Source organism: Polyodon spathula, chromosome 22 (assembly GCF_017654505.1).
Source record: "Polyodon spathula isolate WHYD16114869_AA chromosome 22, ASM1765450v1, whole genome shotgun sequence".
NCBI lineage: Eukaryota > Metazoa > Chordata > Actinopteri > Acipenseriformes > Polyodontidae > Polyodon > Polyodon spathula.
Window position 1 is genome coordinate 26665844 of NC_054555.1, and position 21621 is coordinate 26687464.

The 21621-nt window shown below is 39.4% G+C and overlaps 2 protein-coding genes across 3 annotated transcripts; one reads left to right on the plus strand and one right to left on the minus strand.

Moving 5' to 3' along the window:
- The first annotated feature begins 190 nt into the window (after window positions 1-190).
- On the plus strand, window positions 191-2815 carry LOC121297024 (iron-sulfur cluster assembly scaffold protein IscU-like). Its single transcript, XM_041223039.1, has 5 exons — window positions 191-325; window positions 1490-1603; window positions 1689-1799; window positions 1945-2023; window positions 2308-2815. Exons 1-5 carry the CDS (start codon window positions 227-229, stop codon window positions 2382-2384), a joined length of 480 nt encoding a protein of 159 aa, XP_041078973.1. The 5' UTR covers window positions 191-226; the 3' UTR covers window positions 2385-2815.
- A 10035-nt stretch (window positions 2816-12850) lies between these two features.
- LOC121296819 (transmembrane protein 119-like) lies at window positions 12851-21498 on the minus strand. Of its 2 annotated transcripts, none has more exons than XM_041222649.1 (2): window positions 21078-21498; window positions 12851-14983 (listed from the first exon to the last, which is right to left on the minus strand). In XM_041222649.1, the coding sequence occupies exon 2, from the start codon at window positions 14966-14968 to the stop codon at window positions 13928-13930; it is 1041 nt and encodes a 346-aa protein (XP_041078583.1). In that variant the 5' UTR covers window positions 14969-14983; window positions 21078-21498; the 3' UTR covers window positions 12851-13927. The 2 variants fall into 2 exon arrangements, with proteins under 2 accessions (XP_041078583.1, XP_041078582.1); XM_041222648.1 differs by lacking the exon at window positions 21078-21498 and adding an exon at window positions 19435-19506.
- Window positions 21499-21621: the final 123 nt, after the last annotated feature.

Genomic DNA, 21621 nt, shown 5'->3' on the forward strand with positions numbered 1-21621 from the left:
TGTGTTTCATGTCCTTATCGCCAGAACGTATCTGTAAATAAATATAAGATCGATAGTTAGATTGATTGATTCACTTCACAATCATTTATTTTTTTGCGTATAGGCGCGTTCCCGGGGATAATGCGAACCCGCCCCCTTTAGGTTACGCGCACTCCCCTTGGCTTTACGCGATCACGCGTGCGCGTCCACGAGAAGTTTAGCACAGTGCGTCACGTTATTGAACAACATGGCGGTAGCGGTTGTGAAGCGTTGCTGCTCTCCACTGATGTTATTGAGACGATTGTCTGCGCCAGAATTAACCACGCACAGCTGTTATCACAAAAAAGTAAGCTCAGTGCGATGTCGCTGTGATTGAATTGTATTGACAACGTGTTTTTTTTTTTTTTTTTTTTTGTTCGCTGCGCCACTGAAACGCGAATGCAGTGTGGGGCGCAGACTGTGTGCAACTTTGGACAGGCTGCGTTTGTTATGGAATGACCTCTTCAGAAACTAATAGGAACGCAGTGTTATTCTCGTAATATTAGAAGCTAACATTAATTTAACTTGCACATTTAACAACAGCACTTGTCGGTGTACTGTCACTGAAGGTAGCTGTGTGTGTATTTACAAATTTTAAAAAAGCAAGACAACAAGTTTTTCAGTTTTAAAGTTCGCTAGCTTTTAAACATTATTTTGTAACTCATACATGTGCATACATAACAAGACTGGACTAAGCCAATTGAGAGATCTCTGTATTTAAAATCTTCCTCAGGCTGGTACTAGATCGGGAGAAATATGGGTATTTACTTTTAGCAGCTAAGCAGAATTTGACAAATTAAGTCGGATGGAAGCTTAAAGTGACGCCGTTGGGGACATCCACCGCTGCAAAGCGAATCAACAGAGTGGGATGAAATGAGAAGATGTATTCTGTACAGGTTTCTGCTTCTACAGCTCTGCGTGCGTTTTCTACCTGTATAGTGTGACCGAAGAAGTGTTAGAATTATTCCCGTTTGGCAATAGACTGTGATGTATGACTAGGCAAACATGAGTTAAGTAGCAATAGGTAAGAACAGTTTAGAATGGTATTGTGTGTAATACGTATTTGGAATTGCAGTAGTCATGCTATTCTGGGATGGTTTCCAGAATCCTTTCAGAGATGATACAGCTAATTGCTATTTCATTGTATTTGTCAAATAGGCATTAAGTAAACAAACCACAGATTATACAACATAAGGTGTCATTGAGATAAAACTTGAAGGACATAGACTAGTGTGCTCCCTAGAAGTATAGTGCTGCATGTTTGTTTGTTTTTTGCTTGTCTGTTATCTAAAATGAAACTCTATTTTTGAACTAAAGTAAATCAATAGCCTAATCATTTCCAAAGGGATTATGTGGGAATGTAACCATTGGCACCTGATTTGAATAGATGGTTGTAAGTTTTGTTCTTATTTTGATGGTATATCCCTGCCTAATGTTTTTTTTATTTTTATTTTTTTATCTCATTTTAAAGGTGGTTGATCACTATGAAAACCCCAGGAATGTAGGATCCCTTGACAAGAGTGCAAAGAATGTCGGGACTGGCTTGGTCGGTGCGCCTGCTTGTGGCGATGTCATGAAATTACAAGTGGGTTTGTTGTGTCTTGGCGTTTCTTGGCAGTACTGTACAGTTCTGTTTTATTTGTTTTCCTGAAGTTCATGTTTCTTCACAGATTCAAGTGGACGAGCAAGGGAAGATAACGGATGCCAGGTTTAAAACATTTGGCTGTGGATCTGCCATTGCATCCAGCTCGCTGGTAACCGAGTGGGTTAAAGGGAAGACGGTAGGTAACCACTGGCATTATAAACAATTAGCTTGCTTCCGCAGGTTCCCCTTATTTGCAGCAAGAATCCTGTCTATCATGGAGAGAGGCTTTTTACTGGTCTTCCTGTTTTATCCATTTATTGTCGTACTTCCTTTTCTCGCAGGTGGATGAAGCCCTTATGATTAAGAACACTGAGATTGCAAAAGAACTCAGCCTCCCACCTGTCAAACTGCATTGCTCCAGTAAGTTCTCAATCTCACGCCTGTGCCTTTTTTGTTTGTTTTATTTTAATCTGCAAATTATTTCTTCATATTAAATGTATTTAATTAGTACAGCAGCTGTTTTGTTACTTGCAAGTGATTTTTTTTTTACTCTCCTCACACTAATTTTGGACTTGGTAATAAATAAGGTATCCCAGAGTCCTGATAAAATAAACCCATTCTAATCTAGTTTCACCATGCCTGCAGTATCCCCCACCCCCATTTCATGCTTTGTCATATAATAATATATATTTTTTATTTTTCAGTGCTTGCAGAAGATGCAATAAAAGCTGCACTGGCAGACTACACACTGAAACAAGATGTCAAGGCAACAGCCAGTTAGACCCAGCTAGGCTCATAAGTAGCAAATAGTGAACAACCATTCCAGTTCTGAATTGTGTAATTCCACACAAAGGCTAAGAAATGGAAAACGTTGCACAAGTTTAGTCTGTAACTGGGAATGCACAATGCAATATAGCTGCTTTAATATTTATTGTGGCGTAATCAGCCTTATCATTAGAAAATGTGTACTTGTTATTTATACATTTTGAGAACTGGATTTGTGTTAATTTGGTTCTTTAAAAATATTTCCTGAATAGGAGAGTTGCCACCTGTGCCATTTGAAGGGCTTGTCTTCAACAATAATAAAAGGTGTGTAGCATTCAACTATAGGTTTATTTTGCATAAAATTGACATTAGAACAACATGCTGGCAACATTCATCAGTGCATCTATAGACATATGATGTAATAACAATAAATGCTGTTGTTTTAAAGCTGTGTGTTTCTTTATACAGATTACGCATATGAAAACTGAGGTGTAATATACAGGTGTGTGGTGTGTGTATATGTGTAGAGAGTTGCCCCCCCCCCCCCCCCCCCCCCCCCCAACGTTACTGATCTGTTCATGGGTTGCATTGCTAAAACATACTACATTAGGAAGGTTCAGGAATCCTTTCTGCTGGAGCCACCCTTTGGTTCCTCTCCAGTATTGTTTTCAATATTAACAGCACTGCCAGCAGCACCAGAAACACCAGGACACAGAGAACTGCCAAGACTGCAGTGAGCATGCTTGCTCCCTGTTCGCTGGTTGGCTGGAGTTGTGTTGCTGGCTGGAAACTAGATTTGTTAGTCAACTGGAACATAGCAGTGGGTTCCATGGAGGGGACGTTTGATGGGCTTGTAGGTTCCTCTGGATATCTTGGAGCATCTTCAGGAGTAGGGTTCTCAGGCATTGGAGGTTCAGTAGCTGGGGTTGTACTTCCATCAACCTTTTGGCAATCATCAAAATTCATTTGGTCCAAAATGTAGTGTTGGTTTGCAGCATTCAGTTTGAATTTCTTTCTTGAAGTGTTCTCTTGTTCGTTGGCGAAACTAGTGTGTGCTTGAAATAAACTTTCGGATGAATGGGAACTTGTTACCGGATAGGCAGTTAAAATCTTATCCAGTTTTTTTACTTCACTAGACTGCTTGGTCAAAACAGTGATGTGCTGGTGGATTGTGTCATTTGGCTTAAGGACCTGAGGGCAGATCGCTGCCACCGACAAAGTAAGGAGCAGTCTTCTTGCAAAGTAAAGTGGGGCTGCACACACCAGCTCCGCAGCTGCCTCTAGTCTACCGTTTAAAAGCCAGCGGTAGAGATACATTATTCCACACTCGCAGACCCAGGAATTGTCATTCAGTTCTACTACTGTGAGTCTTGGCAAACTGTCAAAGGTCCTGTCTGGGACATATTTCAGACAGTTACTGTTTATCTTTAGTATCTGCAGGTTCGTTAAGTTTGCCAGGGAGGTTTGGTATATGTTAGAAATGCAGTTAAAGGACACGTCTAGCTGAAACAATGTGGTTGGCAGAGAATCGGGAATGCTGGACAGCCTGTTGTCTTTAAGATTCAGAACCTGTAACTTTTTCAAGGCCTTAAATGTGGCACTCTGGATCACGCTGATGCGATTGGTTTCCAGGTCGAGTCGGGTTATGTTCTCCAGTCTTCTCATTTCGTTGACAGTGAGGTAGGTTATGCTGTTAGTCTGCAGGAGAAGAACTGCGAGGCTTGAAGGAAGCCCCTTAGGAATGCGACTGAGGTTGTTGTGGCTCAGGCTAAGTTCTTGCAGCCAAAAGTAAGAGAAAAGCTGGTGGTCAATGTTACAAAGTTTGTTCCTAGCTAGTGAAAGGACTGTAGTATTCAAAGGAATGGCACGAGGGAGTCTTTCCAATCCAAGGTCATTGCAGTTTACAAATGGACCAACACCAGAGCAACAGCAGGCTTGTGGGCATCTTCTACTGCGGGAGCCTTGTGTGACATTCAGAAACAGCAGCACGGCAGAGAGAGGACCAAGCATCGCATACTTTGGGGAACTGTTAAATAAGAAAGGATTCAGACTACATTTATGAATGAATTACACATGCAGTCTAGGGTACCTGGTGATACATTGCATGCTAACCACTCCTATTTCATAAAATCTGAAAATCTTAAGTGTGATGTGGTGGCAAAATACATATTAATTTCAATTAGCTTCCCTGAGCTCAGGCAGAAACCTGTGCAGTTTTGTGCTTTTTTTATTTTTTATGAAACCTGAACTTCTCTAATTATAAAAATGCACTTTCACTTGTATATCAAGTATTTTCTGATGTGATTAACATGTTACAAGCTTATCACAGTGGAACATTTTCAGCATGCCATTTACAAAAAATACACAAATTCATGTATTTTAATAACAATGTTTTGTAATATGAAAAAAAAAAGCTTTGCTTCCATACCATTTCACTATAAACATGGCGCAGGTCTTGTTTTCCAAAAACATGACAGCAGGATGCTTTGGGGCTGCCAGTAATCCAGTGTGGCACAGACTGCGTCTCGTTGTCTTTGCTGCGAATAAGCAGCCTAGTCTGTACGAATGCCAAGCACCAAGCCATCAAAATTTAATGTTGTCTCAAGGTGTTCATTACTTGTTTCAGTCTTTGTTACCAGCAGTGTATAAATTGAGTGCTTTTGTTCAAGCACAATAGTTCAGTCTGTGAGGATAACACTATATAACACAATTTTTGTTCCTGGGTAGTAAGTGTTATTTCCTAATTGCTTATGCCTCAAAAGTATAGAAAATGGCTATTATTCCCCACAAACTTTGCTTTTGTGACCAGGACAGTGATATTTCAAAATATTACAATTTCCAATGGGAAAATGGGCAAATGTGTGTCTTTTCGTTCACATAAAGTCAGAAAAAAACAACATATGAATCCAAATTAACATGTATTTATACTAAAGTAATACAAAGATGACTACAAAATTATAAATACAGTATAATTGTAAATCTCAAAAAACTACTCACTTCTAAATCTTTTGTAGTCATCTTTGTATTACTTTAGTATAAATTTATGTTTTTTGAATAATAGCCATGTTCTATACTTTTGAGGCATAAGCAATTAGGAAATAACACTTACTACCCAGGAACAAAAAAAAAAAAAATTGTTACACAGTGTAATCTGTTTGGGTCAAAAAATATAAATTGCCCTCAGTCTAGTAATTAAAACAAGGTACTCCACTGGTATCTTATTTGGAAAGTTAACTCTTCTATTTTAAGGATATTGTGCAGTTATTTTTTGTTTGTTTTTTCCCAGATGGATTTTTAGCCATGCTAGTTTCACAGTTTCTATAAATTCTGGTCACACACACACACAGATACACACACAACACAGACACACACACACACACACACACAAAATATATATATATATATATATATATATATATATATATATATATATATATATATATATATATATATATATATATATGTATGTATGTATGGAAGGATAGAATGCAGATGGGCAACATGTTTCAGAATTATTTAGCACCTTGCAAACAATTACACTTGAAATGTGACCCTGAAACGATACCTTTTAATGCTAAAGCTGCCATTGTTATGCGAGACATTGTACAACACCAGAGCTTGTTTCGTTATAGTGTTGCTTTTGTTCCTCGATGTTTTGTTCATTTTGTAGCTTTTCTAGCACGCATACAGGTTTCCAGGTTACATCACAACCTCAGAAAGGTGCATCGATTGCTGTCACAGTAGATGGCCTGCCATTCATGTCTTTAAAAAAAAACAAACTTTAGCATCTGCCGTGCTTGTTGCCTGAAGACCGGTGGGAGCAGACTTTCTGTAAACGAATTAATATATCAGTTATTGTAGTTAAAGAGCAATATTCAATAGTCTTTAGAAAAAAATGTTGCAAGCAAGTTCTATGGTGGTGCTTTGTCATAATCTCTAATGTACCCATAAGGGGGCAGTGTGGTACTTCTGCCTTACACCAGGGCTGCCCAGTGGCTGTCTCCTGAGTTAATAATAACACTATGAATTATATACAATTACCAGAAATTACTTCTAATTCACTTGTGTTTATTACATGTATCAATCTTACTTATAAACTAGCATTAAGAAATACTTGAAAGACAAATAGCTGAAATCTCCTGGATGGTGGAAATTACTAAAGCTAAAGCTTATGTTTGGAATTTGGAATTCCAATTTACCATTTTTAGCAATTATACTATTCCGGATTTTCAAACCGTTTTATCCTTTGTGTGAGTGCAGTGCATTGGTATAAGCAAAGTCAAATAGAATGCTTTTCCAGTGCTGCCATTTTGCAGTTGTTCTGCACGCTACTGGATCTGTTCTTTACCACTTGTTATTAAACAGAATGCAGGACTCATGCAGGCCTTGGAATGTGTTTCCCATCTCCAGTAGCTGGGCTGCTTCCAGGCATCTCCTTCACAAAAACCGCTGAGAGAAAGAGACCCATCTCTCAGACATAACAGATGATCGCAGCTGCAAAACAGCTAACACTGCACCATAATAATGGGCTCCTTTAGTATCTGGGCAAAATCTTTTGGATATAGAAATATGTTCTCCAGCTTACTGTCCTCAACAATTGCAGTGAAATGTCAGTTAAAAGGCAGGAAACAGATACCAGCAACAGCAAGTAGTAAGTCTGGTGTTAAACTGCACTGTGGCTGCCATTAAACTATATTATACGCTGGATTCTGTAGATGCAATTTTTGCTCCTGTTTTTTCCCCCCTATGAATGGGTCTTGTGTGAATACTAGGAAATAGATATTGTTTTGTTTTGTTTTGTTTTTTTAATGTTTTTATTTCCTTTTCTAGTGTTTGCTTAGGAAGTTTGATCAGGAAACTCATTGGTAGAGCTGAGGATTCACCCAAGAAATCCTGGATTCAAATCAATAAACTGTCAGCCTCAGTCTTGTTAAGTGATCTGTTTGCAAGGTGCTTGACCTGGGCATATGTGTGTCAGTCCCAGTACAAGCAGGAACAAGCACACATTCACGCATTGGAAACAAGATGTTACACCTGGTTTGGAATAATACTGATTCTAAATGTCACGACCGCGTATTTTTAAAAATATCACACATACATTGACATGCAGCTATATGCAGGATGTCTAATCTGAACAGGATTACAACAAACCATAATAATCCCTTTGAAGTTGACAATAGTGAAGCAACTGTTATTAAAAACAAAGCAACAGAATGTGGTGTGATAGGTACAGGTAATTATTTAGTGATCCAGTTTATAGTTTTTAATTACCAGCATTTTATATACATAATCCAGTTACTGTATAAGCACCTGGTTTAATCTACTATGCATTATTTACTGTGCAATACATACTATGTAACTTCATAGGTTACGGAAATATTTTTAAACTTGTGGGAGTATCGCCTGCTTTGTTACCCGCTGTTGTCTGGGTCCTTCCAAATCTCTTGGGTTTGTTGACGTAAGCTGCCAAGATGCATTCTGGTGCCAGTAATGCTGCCCAGCCTCTCATTTTGAATGTTAACCAAATAGTTTACTGGTGATAAGCATCTTATAAACATGAAGTTAACAGTAAGTAATACAGCTATATAAAAAATATTCTTCCACTTGTATTCGAGCCCAGCATGTTGTGCGGGGAGGCTGTGCTGTTTGAAAACCCATCTTTCCACTTTGTTTTATGAATGTTCTCATGATGCACCCTGAGCAGCAGTTTGATCTCATTGCCCACATGATGTCATATTGCCCACTGCGTTCCATAGCTCACAAATCGTTTTGCACATGTTCTCCTGAGTTTCCACAGAGGCAGTTTATCCTCTGTAATGCTGAAAGCCATCTTTTCTTGAGGGTTATTTTCAAAACCAGGCTTTCTTTAAACTACTTTATCCAGTCAAAAACACAGGTCAGCTGGTAATACAGCTTTGGTTATCAATACATTTCTGTGACAGTCTTGTTGAGTTTCAATATATATTCCATGGGAATCCTTGAATTGGGTTAATCCATAAACCTGCTGATCTTCATTAATAGATTGCATATAATGAATGAAAGAGCCATTCTGGAATTCAGTAATGAAGACTTTGCTGGACGTCTCTGTTACCTTTTGATCCGGCCCTATTAATCCTGCTTTGTGGAGTGTCATTGAAGGGCAAGTGACTGGCACACCCGAATGCCCAGGCACACAGTCAGCATGAAACGTGACCTTCCCCACCCACAACCCAGAACAACGCCCACAGGGAAACAATCAGAGCGAACTAGCACTATGAAGTAACAGCTTTAAGCTACTGTTAATGTAATCCCAGCCAGCGCATACTGAACTGTCATTCCTACACCCCATTCCCCAGATGATGTTTCAATATACCAGCCTTTTATGTTAACCCTCCATACTGGCACATCTGAGCATACAGACATTTTAACAGCTACAATAAGCTTTAATGGTTGTGTTCCAATAGTTGTTTTTGTTTAATTCAATTTAAGCGCTGGAGAATGCCTGCAGTAAGCAGCTGGACAATTCAGTGTCACTGCAGGATGTGAACAGTAGATTGGACCAATGTTACCCACTGCCTGATTTAAAGGGAAAACAGCCTTTTTTCATGCTGACTTCTATTAGTTCATACTTTGGCATCCTGTCTTGCTAAGGCAATGATACAAACCAGATCACTGTTTAAAATAAACTTTCTCGCCCTTTTTTGCACTGTTTTTCCTGTTTCATTGTGTTATCCCCAAAGACTTGGGTGCAGAACGCATTGTGCAGTATGCATGACACAGGGCTTGAATTAATACGTTAGATTCCAGTAGTGACTCCTCCAGTTAAGATGCAGTATCTCACAATCATGCAAGATGCGTCTTTTCCAAATTCTTCCTTGAATTCACCCTTTGTGCATTCTCGGAGCAGACCCCAATAACTGTCTAGCTCATTTGCACTCCTCAAAGGCAGATATATACCTTCAAGGACACAAGATTAACCCCTTGCATAGTTAAAAGAAGATCATATTCCCTGGGTAATTTTGTTTAATAAATTAATCTGAACCTAATACATTTTCTTTTTTTTCTGCTGATAGATGTGGCTCCTTGGGGTTTTTGCACAAAACGTCTGTGTTTGGAGAAGAGGTCTTTCATTTCTTTGGTCCTTAGAGGTTAAAGGTTTCACAGACCTTGCTGAGACCACTCATCTTTGAATACCCAATGTTGTTTTAGGTAAGGTAGTCTAGAATCACTGCTAATCAGGGTCTGTGAAACCAGTTCACATAACAGTTTTAAAACAGGGATAACTTGTGTGTTTTGAGCCAGAATTTTGACATTTCAGCCACTTCAAGAAAACAGCTGCTTGGCAGAGGTTCAATGGTGAATAACTGTGGGATTGTACAGGCTGAATTGAGGTGCATTGTGAGGAAGCACAGACACTGCCCACCCACATGGTGGTTACCAACCAATGCTGTAGCTCTCTCATCTTTCATTAAAACTTCAAAGGGTCGTTAGCACTATTTTTAAAAAGAGGAAAAAAAAAAACTGTCGATGACAAGCACGAATTTACATTTTAAGAACGCCTAAGAGCCCTTGAATTAAATTCCTCGGCCTGTGTTTTCCACTGCGGGTAAATGGCAGGTAAAGTGGTCACTCCATAGTTAATGTTGGATGTGCCTGAGCAGTGGCCACAGTGGACAATCCCTTTGATTTCCCTGTTTATTTCAGGCTTTGTAACTTCAGTGGGTGTTTTCCTGCCAACACTAAAAGACTTTGTGAATTCCCACCCAAGTTTTAAAAGAAGAGAAAAATGACAACCAGTTTTCATAGCTTCAAAAGTCCTGTTCTTGGTTTATTCTTTTTTACTGTGCTGTCCCCTTGCCACTTTATAATGTTTGCAGTCTTTCTATACTACTCCCTTCATGAACGTTTCCCTTAGTAAAATCATAGCAAAGTGTAATACAGCATGGTAAAGCATAGCCAAGCATTGCAAAAAACCAACCAGCTATAATAAAGCTTGTTTAAAAACATAGCAAACCAAGTTAAACTATGGTAGACTCACAGAATAACTATGGGGAAAAACATGCTAAAACTACAAACATACCATGCAAAAATACAGGGGTAAACTTTTATAAGAGTCGTATTACTTTTTAACTAGGCGTCTGTGTAGGAGTAAGAGATCAGCTGATCTGGATTCCTTTGTTTTGCTGGCAGTACACTTGTATGCACTAGGATGCGCTGGCGCTTGCTAATGTAAAGATTGGTCAAGCCCAATAAGAACATATAATAATAGTACTGTTTAATTACTAAGACCCAGCAGGTAACATTGTTGTTCTCAGGGTAACTCAGACACTTATAAAAAAGGATATTGTGCTTTACTTTGGAAGAATGGCCCTTGCAAACAGCACTCTAGTATTTCTTTTCTTGGATTTTAAAGGTCGGTTGGTTGATTCTTTAACTAAAAATACTTAGAAAAAAGTCCTAGTCTTAAAGACAGGGGTTTTTTTTAGTGCATTCTCCAATTTCAAGACTGTGTTTTTACAAAGCTGAGAGCAGTACTTTACTTAAAGGCAGATGAAAGCAATGGTTGGCATGTATTTTATTTGTGAGACAAACTTTCAATTTGGGGTTTGCAGTCTCTTTAATGTAAGTAAAGACGGATGGTGCTTTTGCGTTATTTTTATATCGTGAGGTAATGCACACCAAAGGGTTGTTTCCTGGAACCAAAGCAGAAGAATCTGAATCTGTGAAGCGTGCAAATGTGAGCTCTTCAAAACATTTCTTGAAGAGAGAAAAATACCCATAGAGCTAAAAAAAAACAAAAAAAAAAAAAAAAAACCTTGAAATAAACATTTAAGGAACACAGCGTCAGGGCTCTTAATTAGGGGTGTGCAGAAATTCGAACTCCTGATTGTCTTTAAGAAGTATTTATCGGCAGGTATTACATAAATCCATTCGTTGTTGCGTTGATTGCAAAACAAGAAAATACATCCTTCCCTCACGTTTACAATTGAATACCAACCAATAGTGATTAACCTCTGCATCCTGAGGGAAGGACGGCTTTGATTGTTTTGAAATCAACACATTAATGACTGGATTTATTGAATGCCTGCTGATAAATACTTCTTAAAGACAGTTCTGAGTATGAACACTACTATCATGCCTTTCATTTCATAATAAGCTATTGTGTTATCTTTAATGACGCTCCTTTTGCTCATATACTATGCAAATTGGGACTTCTTTATAGTATCTGCCACCAAAGATGTGAAGCAACAGCTGACACACACATACACACACATACACATACATGCATGCACATACACACACACTGCTGAACACACAGATCAAACACTTCATGCTTCACATCACAATCGTTTCTCTGAAATATTTATTTTACCAGGAAAGCCCGCTGAGAGCTGGGTCATGTTTCTTGCATCAGGCAGCAAGAAAAGACATGAATGATAAAGCTAAAGTTTTTTGTTTTCCCAAGGCATCATGTTAACTGAAAGCAATGAAATCAGACTATTTCCTTTCAGCGTGTATGTGCTGTAGGTCTCAGGAGTATTTTTGGGTCTGTTTATGTACATAGCTTTGCTATCACACACACACACACACACACACACACAGATAACAGGGGTCGTGGTAAACAGTGCGAAATCTTCAGATTCCAATGCACATTCCCTTACATAATCAGTCATGCAGTGTGGGGGTCCCCCTGACTTTCTAGATCATGTAGATAAAATGCCTGCATAGTTTGAACAAAAATGCTGGATTAGTAGGCCAATATTCTAAGGAATCTTCTCTGTGTGCGGAGCCGCTCCTGGGAGTAATGAAGAACTGTACTCCTCAAACTGTTTGAGAAAGACCCCTCTTGGGATGAGATATTTGTGGAGGAGGAAAGCTGGACCAGGAGATGCAGGGGAAAAGTGACATTCTTATGCCTTAATATTAGGAGATTTTAATTGTAATTCACCTTCTGTTTCTCTCTTTCTGCATTCTCTTGATGAATTACAGATAGAGCTAACCTTTACACAAGAGCACTTTCAATTTGATATTGTGCTATCAATTACAGCACTGGGCTTGGTTCTGAAATGCTCAGTCTCTTCCTTGTAGGAACTCATACCATGAATGGCTTGTGTAGTAAGTAGTTTCTTGTTTGTGTTTGTTTGTGGCTTTTCCTACCTGTAAGGAGAAAACCCATACAGCATCATGCTGGAGGATTATAGTATGTTTCTTTAGTCTGGTAATAGTCTGTCAAACGAACCATTAGACTTATAAACTGTGACTATGAGTAAGGCTCATCCAGTAAGGTATCATAGGGGCAGCAAAGGCTCCAGCGGGAGCAGATAGCAGATCACAGCAAATGCAGTGAAAACTAAGGGTAGATTCAGTTTTTAAAAAACTCCACTGCTTTACAATCTGTGTTATTTCCCTGGTTTAAAGAGCTATTCAATCAAAAACACCCAAACCACACCCGTGCAGTCGAGTAAAATAATTAAAAATGAACAAACTAGTAATTGTGATCAACAAAAATTTTATTTCTGGGTTTTTTTTTTGGTTTTTTTTTTTTTTAATCCAGAAAATCTTTTTGAAAAAGGAGACAGACAACTTGTTTAATTCACAAATGATATATGATTCTGAAAAATCCAAAACATTCCAGCAGACAGAACAAAGTTCCACTTATTATAAAATGAAAAATGCAATAAAAATATAATAAAATAACAATAACAATGAATACTGATGGAACGCTGCGATAAAACCAAGTGAAATGTTTTTTGGTTGGAATTGGTTTTGAGTGAAACGTTGCTGTTTGTACTGCTTGTGATCTTTTTCACAATAGTCATAAATAATTGCTGCCTTCATGATCCCAAAGCACATTTCATGGGTGTTTCTCTATAATACTGCTGGTGAGCAAACTCCACACCACTAACATCAATCTTATAATGCAATCAGGCTGTACTGAAATGAGTAAATCAGTAACAGGTTTAGGGTTAGAATTAGTGTCCCAACATAATTTAGCATGGGTACACATTCCAACTTTACAGATATCCATAGGAATGGCCCTATTCATGCTCACTTCCACTAATATACAAAAACAGAAGGCACTTATTTTAAAGTTTTATCAACAGTTAAATATAATACTAACCTACTTCTCTAATAAAGAAGAAAACCAAGCAACTTTTACAGGCTTGCCATGTATTAGAAATGCTAATGATAATGCCAAATATGTTCTTCTATGTAACAATGAAGAAATAAAATAAAAGATTATTAAAAGCAATCTAATGCATTCTGATTTGCACAAGATGACTGGCACTGCCAGCCACGGTATTTTCATCAGAACTGGCTTTTCTAGGTTTTGGTATTAGCTTTTAATTTAATGCAATGTGTGCAAGACAACTGCAAATGGGTCTCGTCTTCCTTCCATAGCATTGCATAACGGGATATGAGCTTGACAGTGGAAAATATAAAGAAGACATGACCTTGAAGGGGAAAATATAATGATACAGGTTTGTCCAAAATATGCCCCTCTTATTTGCTTTGCAGTGGAGATGTTTTAGAGTTCAAGGTCTTTGAAAGCTGTGAAAGACTACTGGTTGTCCCTTTTTAAAATGCTGTGGTCTCCCCGCAAACAATTTCGGGTGTCTGGGCTTCAGTGCTTTGTGTTTGTTCGCTTGGGGCAACAGCAGGCTGCTGGTCAGCAGGGGGGGTGTCTTGCGTCTCCTGGGGGGGTGGTTTGACTGCCTCCGGAGCTGTCTGATTGTCAGGGCTGGCCTGAGCATCATCCTGATTGAGTGCCTGGGCTGGAGCAGGGGGTTCATCCTTTAGTTTTGGAGGGGCTGAGTCTATCGTCTGGCTGGAGCAGTCTTGGGATTGATTGGGGCTTTGCTCTGGCTCTGGATTGACAGGAATCTGGGGTTGGCTGGTAGGTTGCTGAGAAGCAGGATCCAGAGGCTGACTGGAGGGTTCTGGAGGAGAAGTATTCTGGGGCTCGCTGGCTGGTTCTTCAAAGGCAGGAGGAGCCTGCTGGGGTTTCTGCTCTGTAGCTGGCTTCTGTTCGGTGGGTTTGGGTTCTTGCTCGCTCATTGGGGCTTTGGAGGGTGATCTCAGATTCTGGGCGGCTGCTTTGATGTCGGCTTGGAGCTGCTTGGTGGAATCCACTTGCTCCTCTTGCTGGGAGCTGGAAGGCTTGGCTGGGATTTCGTTGAAGTTCTTACCTCCTCCTGACATATCTTTCTCGTCCACGTATTTCTTTGCAGGGAAGGATGAAGGGTAGTAGGCGTTGCCTTTGCGCTTGTGCTGGAGGATGGAGGCGCAGCACGCGATGAAGATTATGATGGCCAGCAGAGAGGCCACCACGACGATCAGCAGCATGTTCTCCCGCAGGAAGTCCACGATCAGCTGGAGGTTGAAGGGCTTGACCGGGACTCGGGTGCCATTGGACGTCTCTGGGGTAGAAAGGCTGATGGTGGAAATGCTGATGGTGCTCAGGGTGGTGTGGGTGCTGAGGGTGGGGCTCTCAGACTCTTCATCCCCGCTTTGCTCGGCAGACATCAAGGTGTAGGCAAAGGGGGTCGAGTCGCAGCAGCGGGACCACAGCAGGACGAGAAACGTCAAGGTCAGGAGAAGAACCAAAGAATTCCTCATAGTTGCACAAGAAACCTTAAAGAACCACAAGAAAAGAAGTCAAACATCTCTCAAACACTCTGCAATACATACATAACATGTGATAAATAAACAGAATATTGTATATGGTGGTGTACAGTACAAGCTGATAGCCATGTCACTTCAGGTCGGAGTGACCACTCATCTTGAGTGGGTGAAAATCAGCTTATATCTTACACAGCACCCTACACTATTCTATATCTGTTATAATATATAGTTAAACAAGAATAATTAGACAGTGTACACTAGCTTACTTATGGATATACTGTATATTATATATTTTTTTGGGAAGATTTTTCTCAAAAGGGTTTTTCTCAAAAGATTTCCTATATATATATATATATATATATATATATATTTATATATATCGTTGTGCTCTCTGTGTTGTTTTGTGTTTTGTGGTCGATACACACTGTACACTTTATAGATCTTGTAATGTTTATTAAGAAGCTAATTACCCCAATCTGTAGCACTGAGCTCTTCAATTGATTCATTAACACCCAGTCCCCCCAGCTGTGTTTGTAATGGAGTTAGTTTTCAAAGCAGTTTGGGTGCTTCACAAAGCAGAGTATTTGGAACTACATCATGTCACTACTTCCCATTTCCCTGCCAGATAAAGTTACATTTATGTTGGTTTAATTTCTTTATTTTTTCCATTTGTGCAAATTAGGACATTTTGTGTAGCAGAGTCATTGATTGTTTAGGAGCTTTGAATCAAGCATGTTCTCTTGTGTTTTTAAGGATATTCACAATATCCATTTACTGTTTGTGAACAATGATTGCTAACACAAATATTGCCTCCTCGATTGTAACAACATGTTTATCTTATGAGCTACATGAATACTTGCATTTGTATGCCTTATCCTTATCAAACAGACCGGAATACAAACCTGCAAACGTGTTCACAAGGTTTTCAAGTATGTTTGGATAGTAAAATAGCATTTCATATTCACAAGCGCTGTTCAAGAGGCAATCTAGTTTATTCAACATCCTTGTTTTAACTCAATCAAAACAGAGTCTTTTATTTCCACAGACGCTTTTTGTAATAACTCAGTGTATTCAATATTATGGTTGCATATTCATGCAGAAATCGCAATGTGCTTTTCACAGTCCTTGCATGCGTCTATAATACATATCATGTGCAACAAATATTGTTTTCTCACATGTCCCCCTTATTAGCCATTGTATGCAAGGATATTTAATAGCACTAAAACCTCAGTCACTCAGATAAACAATGCCTCCCTTGTTGACTAGCAGGGGAATGGCTGCCAGTTACGTGGTAAAGGCTTTTGATCACGGTTCAGATTAGTGATGAGATGACAGTGGCTGGCACAGTCCGCAAAGTGACCAGAAGCACATCTCTGTCCAGCATCCAGCTGGCCAGCCCTTAACAGTAACAATTACCATAAACAAAAACCCTACCTAAGTAAGTACAGAGAAGTTTCTCTCATTGTTATAAAACTAGTTTACTGCTCTGCCTTCACTATCTTAATTAGGAACATGACCTTGAACGGTGTGCAGTTTTGATAGTTTGGAAGAGGAAGGCTTCCATTAGAATTGGGGGGTCTAGGTAAAAGATAGACAGCTCGTTTACAGATTCCAATCTTAGCACTAATCTTGGACTGTGTTTGTTTAGGTAAGGTAGCCCAAGGCTTTTTTTGCTGTATTAAACTGATTTAGTTTTAACACACTCATCAGGACAGTTTAAAAAGTGTATTGTATCTATGGACTCCAATGTAGCCAGTTTGATTTGGACCATGATCCATCAGTAATGTAATTTCATGGAATGGATAGCCCTTAAGGAGCCAATGCAGCTGTGGTAGTAATGTCTGTGTTTAAAACACAACGCATCATGATTATAGATTATAATTAAACAGGATCCACAGAGGGAAGCAGGGTATGTTTAGATTGTGGTTAAACTGTGACCTGCTGTGTCTGGGAAAGAAATATTTTGGTCTGCAAGGATGAAGGAACGGAATGGAAATGAAACGCTGGCTTCATGACGCTGCTTTTTCTGAAGTTCCTGTTCATTTGAAACTTTGCAAAAAAATCAGAAAGTGAAGAAGACCCAAGTGGGATGAGAATCGGAACCGTGTGCCTTGTTTTGAGACGAGAAAAACCGTACCATGGATGACGTCTGCTCTTGACCCAGCATGAGCGGCATGACAATGACTTTTACAAGGCTGGCTTGTATCCTGTCAGGTGACCCTCTGAACAGAATGGAAACTCATTTGGGATATTTGGGATCTATAGCTTTAAGTACAGCAATGCTTTTAATTTACAACACAGTGCTGGTTAATAGCGAAAGATTTATGTGTGGCTGTAAAAAACTTAGGTGTAGTTGTTTTATTAACTTTAAGATTACACACTTATTAATGTATCTACTTGTACTTGCATTGCAAAAAAAAAACTGAGGGAAACTAGTCAAGCCCTAACAAAATGTCTACGCTTCCAAAAAAAAAAACAAATATTTAATGAGTGAGTTGGGATTTAAAACCAAAAAAAAGATGCAGAAAATAAGCACAGTAGATGAATTTTCCATGCTAGATTCTTTTTTGACTATTAAAGGGGAATGCGCTTTAACCAACAATATGTCATGCTCAGACTGTAGTAAAAAAATGAGTTTGTAAAATTAAAATGGGTGTCCTGTTACATGTAGGGTGCCCCTTTGTCGATTCTTAATAATATTTAAACAAAAAAACGGAATCAGACGGCATCTCACTGGCCTGCTGGAACAACAGCTCAAGGTTCAATGCATCCTAGACTCCTTGATTCCTGTGTTCCGTGTTCCGACGTGTATTTGGGGATGCACTGGGCAGCATGGCAATCAAAGGACGTGGATTTAAGAAGCAGTGGAAACAACCCCCCCCCCCACACCCCCCTCAGGAAATGTTGGGGAACTAAGAAACCACTGCCACAATGTTGATTCAAGAAAGAAAAACGCAGACAAATTGTCTGGGCATGGTGGAAGGGAGATGCGTTGAAGCTAGTATTAATGCAGTGTCGTATATTACAGTGTCACACAAAGAGCCAACTTAAACAGAAAGGATATTATGATGGTCATTTTTATGGAACCTAACATGCCACGGATTATATGAAGTGGAAAACACTGTAAACTGAAAGAGGCCAATAAATACTGGCTCTGCTTCACAGTTTTTTAATATCCCATGGAACAAGGTTTAGGATTTGCTTGAAGCCCAAGCTGGCCAGCTAAGGGTCCCAGGGTACTGAGGTTGATAAGAGCTCTGGTCCCTGCAGAATGGAATGGGGGTGTGGGACAGGAACCTAAACCAGGATGTAGATACGTTCCTATTATGTCACGTCTGTTCTTCATTGCAGCAGTGATGACGTAAAATAACTGAATAGTATTTAACAGTATAAAAAGACTAAGAAAACTACAACAAAATAACTGCTTCAACTTGCAAATATGCTGGGGTTTTTTTCTGTTGCTAATCTATCATTCAAATTCAGCCCTCCGTGTTTTTAATTATTAGTTTTATTATTTCAACAATCACAGTGGCATGTATGAGCTGAATTTAAAAATAAATCTTTGTCATTGAAACTACATCATGTGCGTTATTAGAATGTTGTTTTGCATTATTTATGATTGTTTCTTTTTTTCATTATGGTGTTTAGGTATTTAGGAGATGATTTGGACTGCTCCATTAGCAAACTAAATCAATGGATCGTTTACAGTAAGTGCCTCCTCATGAGGTAGCACTGTCAGTTTCAATCAGACACAATGATATTGTGTTGCTATTGCAAGCTGAACTAATCTGAGCTAATTTGATTATGATTCTCTAGCCGTAATAAGAGTGAATTTAAAATACATCACCTGATTCCTTTGAAACTGGATCGATCCATACTGCAAGCCCTAGTTATAAACAGTACTGTTATCCATGGAGCACTGAGCAACTCCAAATAAAGTTTTCATAGCTTGCCCTAAGATTGTCCTAAAAATAAATGATGCCTTGGTAGCCTGACAGGAAAGTCCCATGGATTGCAAGGATAGTCACACACATATCATGCAGAATGAGCCCTTGGCATGTATTATTGAAACCATTAAAGCAGGCATGTTCTCGGTGTGGCATCGTGGTGGGATTGAATCACACAAAAGACCATTACTGCTAGCACTCTGCCCTGGGGGTAGGTCACATCACCCCCGGCAACCTCTGACCCAATCAGCGGAACCCCACAGTTAATTCCAGAGGCAATGACCCCACCCCCCCACCTCCTTTGTTGAAGCTCCTATCGATCCTGTTAAAGATGGATTACCTTGGATTTATTATTTACTTGCTGGGATTTGAAATGCAGTTGATAAATACTGTATGATTTCATTATTAAACTAACATACAGCCCTCGCCTTCTTGATTCCTATCACTGCTATTCATAATGCACCCTAACATTAATTCAGCACAGTTTCATTTTGTACAAAATAAAGACCTTACTGGTTTGATTGGAGTCTTCTTTCCTTTTCTATTAAGCGCTCTACAGTTTTTCATTATCTTTCCTCGATCTGCATATTTCTGCAATGTTGAAAGAGTTCATTTATTATTGCACTAGTTGTTTGTTTGTTTTGTTTATTTTGGGAGTTTTTTTTTTTTTTTTTTTTTTTTGCAAAAAGGGTTACCTTGAAAATCTGCCTAGTTATACATTGCTTGATCTAAATTGATCCCAGCTGCTTTTCTTGAACAAGTCAGCTTTTTGGGAAATACCATTTTTTAATTTACAAAACAGCATGTTGATTTTTGGTGACCCTGCAATGAAACCAGATCCCCGATTTAATTACACCCTGAAAAAGGACACTGTGCAGCTTTTCCTGGAGTCACCAGTTGCCCCCATCATACACACGCACCCACGCACTCACTCACACACACACACAACACACACATACACACACGCTCACACACATACACACACACACACACACACACAGAGAACTGCAAGCAAGTCAGCCCTGCACTTGTATTGTATTTCATTTCATTTGGCTCCTGTTAATTCAGGCAACACTGCAGCAGCTTCAATCTAATAAGCATGTCAAACTCCGGAAGGACAGCATCGCAATGAAGTCTGGTAAAGGATGCATAGTGTGTTCCTTATGGGAGTAGGACACTGTAATTACCTCCACTTTTACAGCCCTGTCTTGCACTGAATAACTGTTTTCATTGAAGTGCTTTTGCGGCTGTGGGGACTCTTGGCAGCGGATGACAGGAAACCCTGCTGTTTTAAAAAGTGAATGCGTGGCAATGTTTTGTCGTTGTTCATTTTTCCACACTGAGATTGTGAGGAACAGTTGCAGTAGAAGCCCCACTAGACTGTATCCCCTGCAATAAAAACAGCAGGCTGACTCTTCGAACCTGAGGTCCACAAGGTGATCCCTGAAACATTCATGAAATGAGTCCGTTTTCACATTTTCCTCTTTCTGCAAACCAAGATGCTACCCTACCTACAACACAGCACATTAACAGCTGTTTGTCATCCTCCTAATACTGCAGAAAATTCAGTTACTGCTGATGCTATCGTAACCCACGTTTATGATGATTTTGCTAAAAAAGAAAAAAGTGCAGTTTTGCATTTAACAATAGCATCGTAAGTACTAGTAGCATCCAGTAGTAGTGATCCACAGGAAAAACCCTAAGCACTTTAAAATACAGGTACATTAACCACACCATATACTGATAATTATAAGAAGCACACATTATCTGAATACTCTATACTATAGTTTAGCGGAGCTTATGATATAATATATATACAAAAAACAAGACTGTACATTGTCAGGGCAGGACTTTGAAACTAAACTGGGGGTACCAGTGTTTGAAAACTTTTCCTGACTGAAATGCATCTTTATCACATGTTGTTGCTCAGCTGCAGAAAACTCAAAACATATAGTAAAAATGAATGTAAGAATTCCATGTTAAAATGAAAGAAAAGAGAGAGCAAATTGTAGACCTTGTAGACGCTGACTTTCTGGGAAAATAGTAGCATTATTTTTATTGTTGTATTAAAAAAAAAAAAAAATCTACATATTTGATGAAGTGAGTTTGTTTTAATCTTGCATCCCTCATAAAGCAGAACGTAATTCAGTACTTACAAGCCCAAGCTGCTGTAGTACAAGATGAAACTGTTTCCTCTGTGGTGAGAGCTGGAGAAGTGAAGGAAATCCTTCAGGATGAAAATGATCTTTCTGGTGTTCAATCTCTTTGTCTGGAGTGCTTGTTCTGCTCTTGCTTGCTGCTTCAGGCTTTCTTGTCAAAAAAAAAAAACCCTCTGGAAAAAGTTTTTTGTGCCGTCAGGAGAGCTTCCCTCCCCCCCTCCTCCTTCCTTCTTCTTCTTCTTCTCCTTGGGTCTGGAGTCTGAGCAGAGCCAGCTGGGTATTTAACTAGCAGATTGTTTTCATTAGGCTCAGTTTAATGTGGCAGAGAGAGGGAGAGAGAGCACGAGAGAGGGAGAGAGCGAGAGAGCGCGAGAGAGGGAGCAGTGGTAAAGCTTCAGACCTCCTCCCCAATCCTCTGTGTACTCCTGAGGCCTGACACAAGCTTTTAAACTGCACATCTGTACATAGAGAAGGAAGGAGTGGCTATTGGTGGGGTTAAATTTCGCTAAACTGCTGAGGGAAAGTATCCCACTCATGCCAC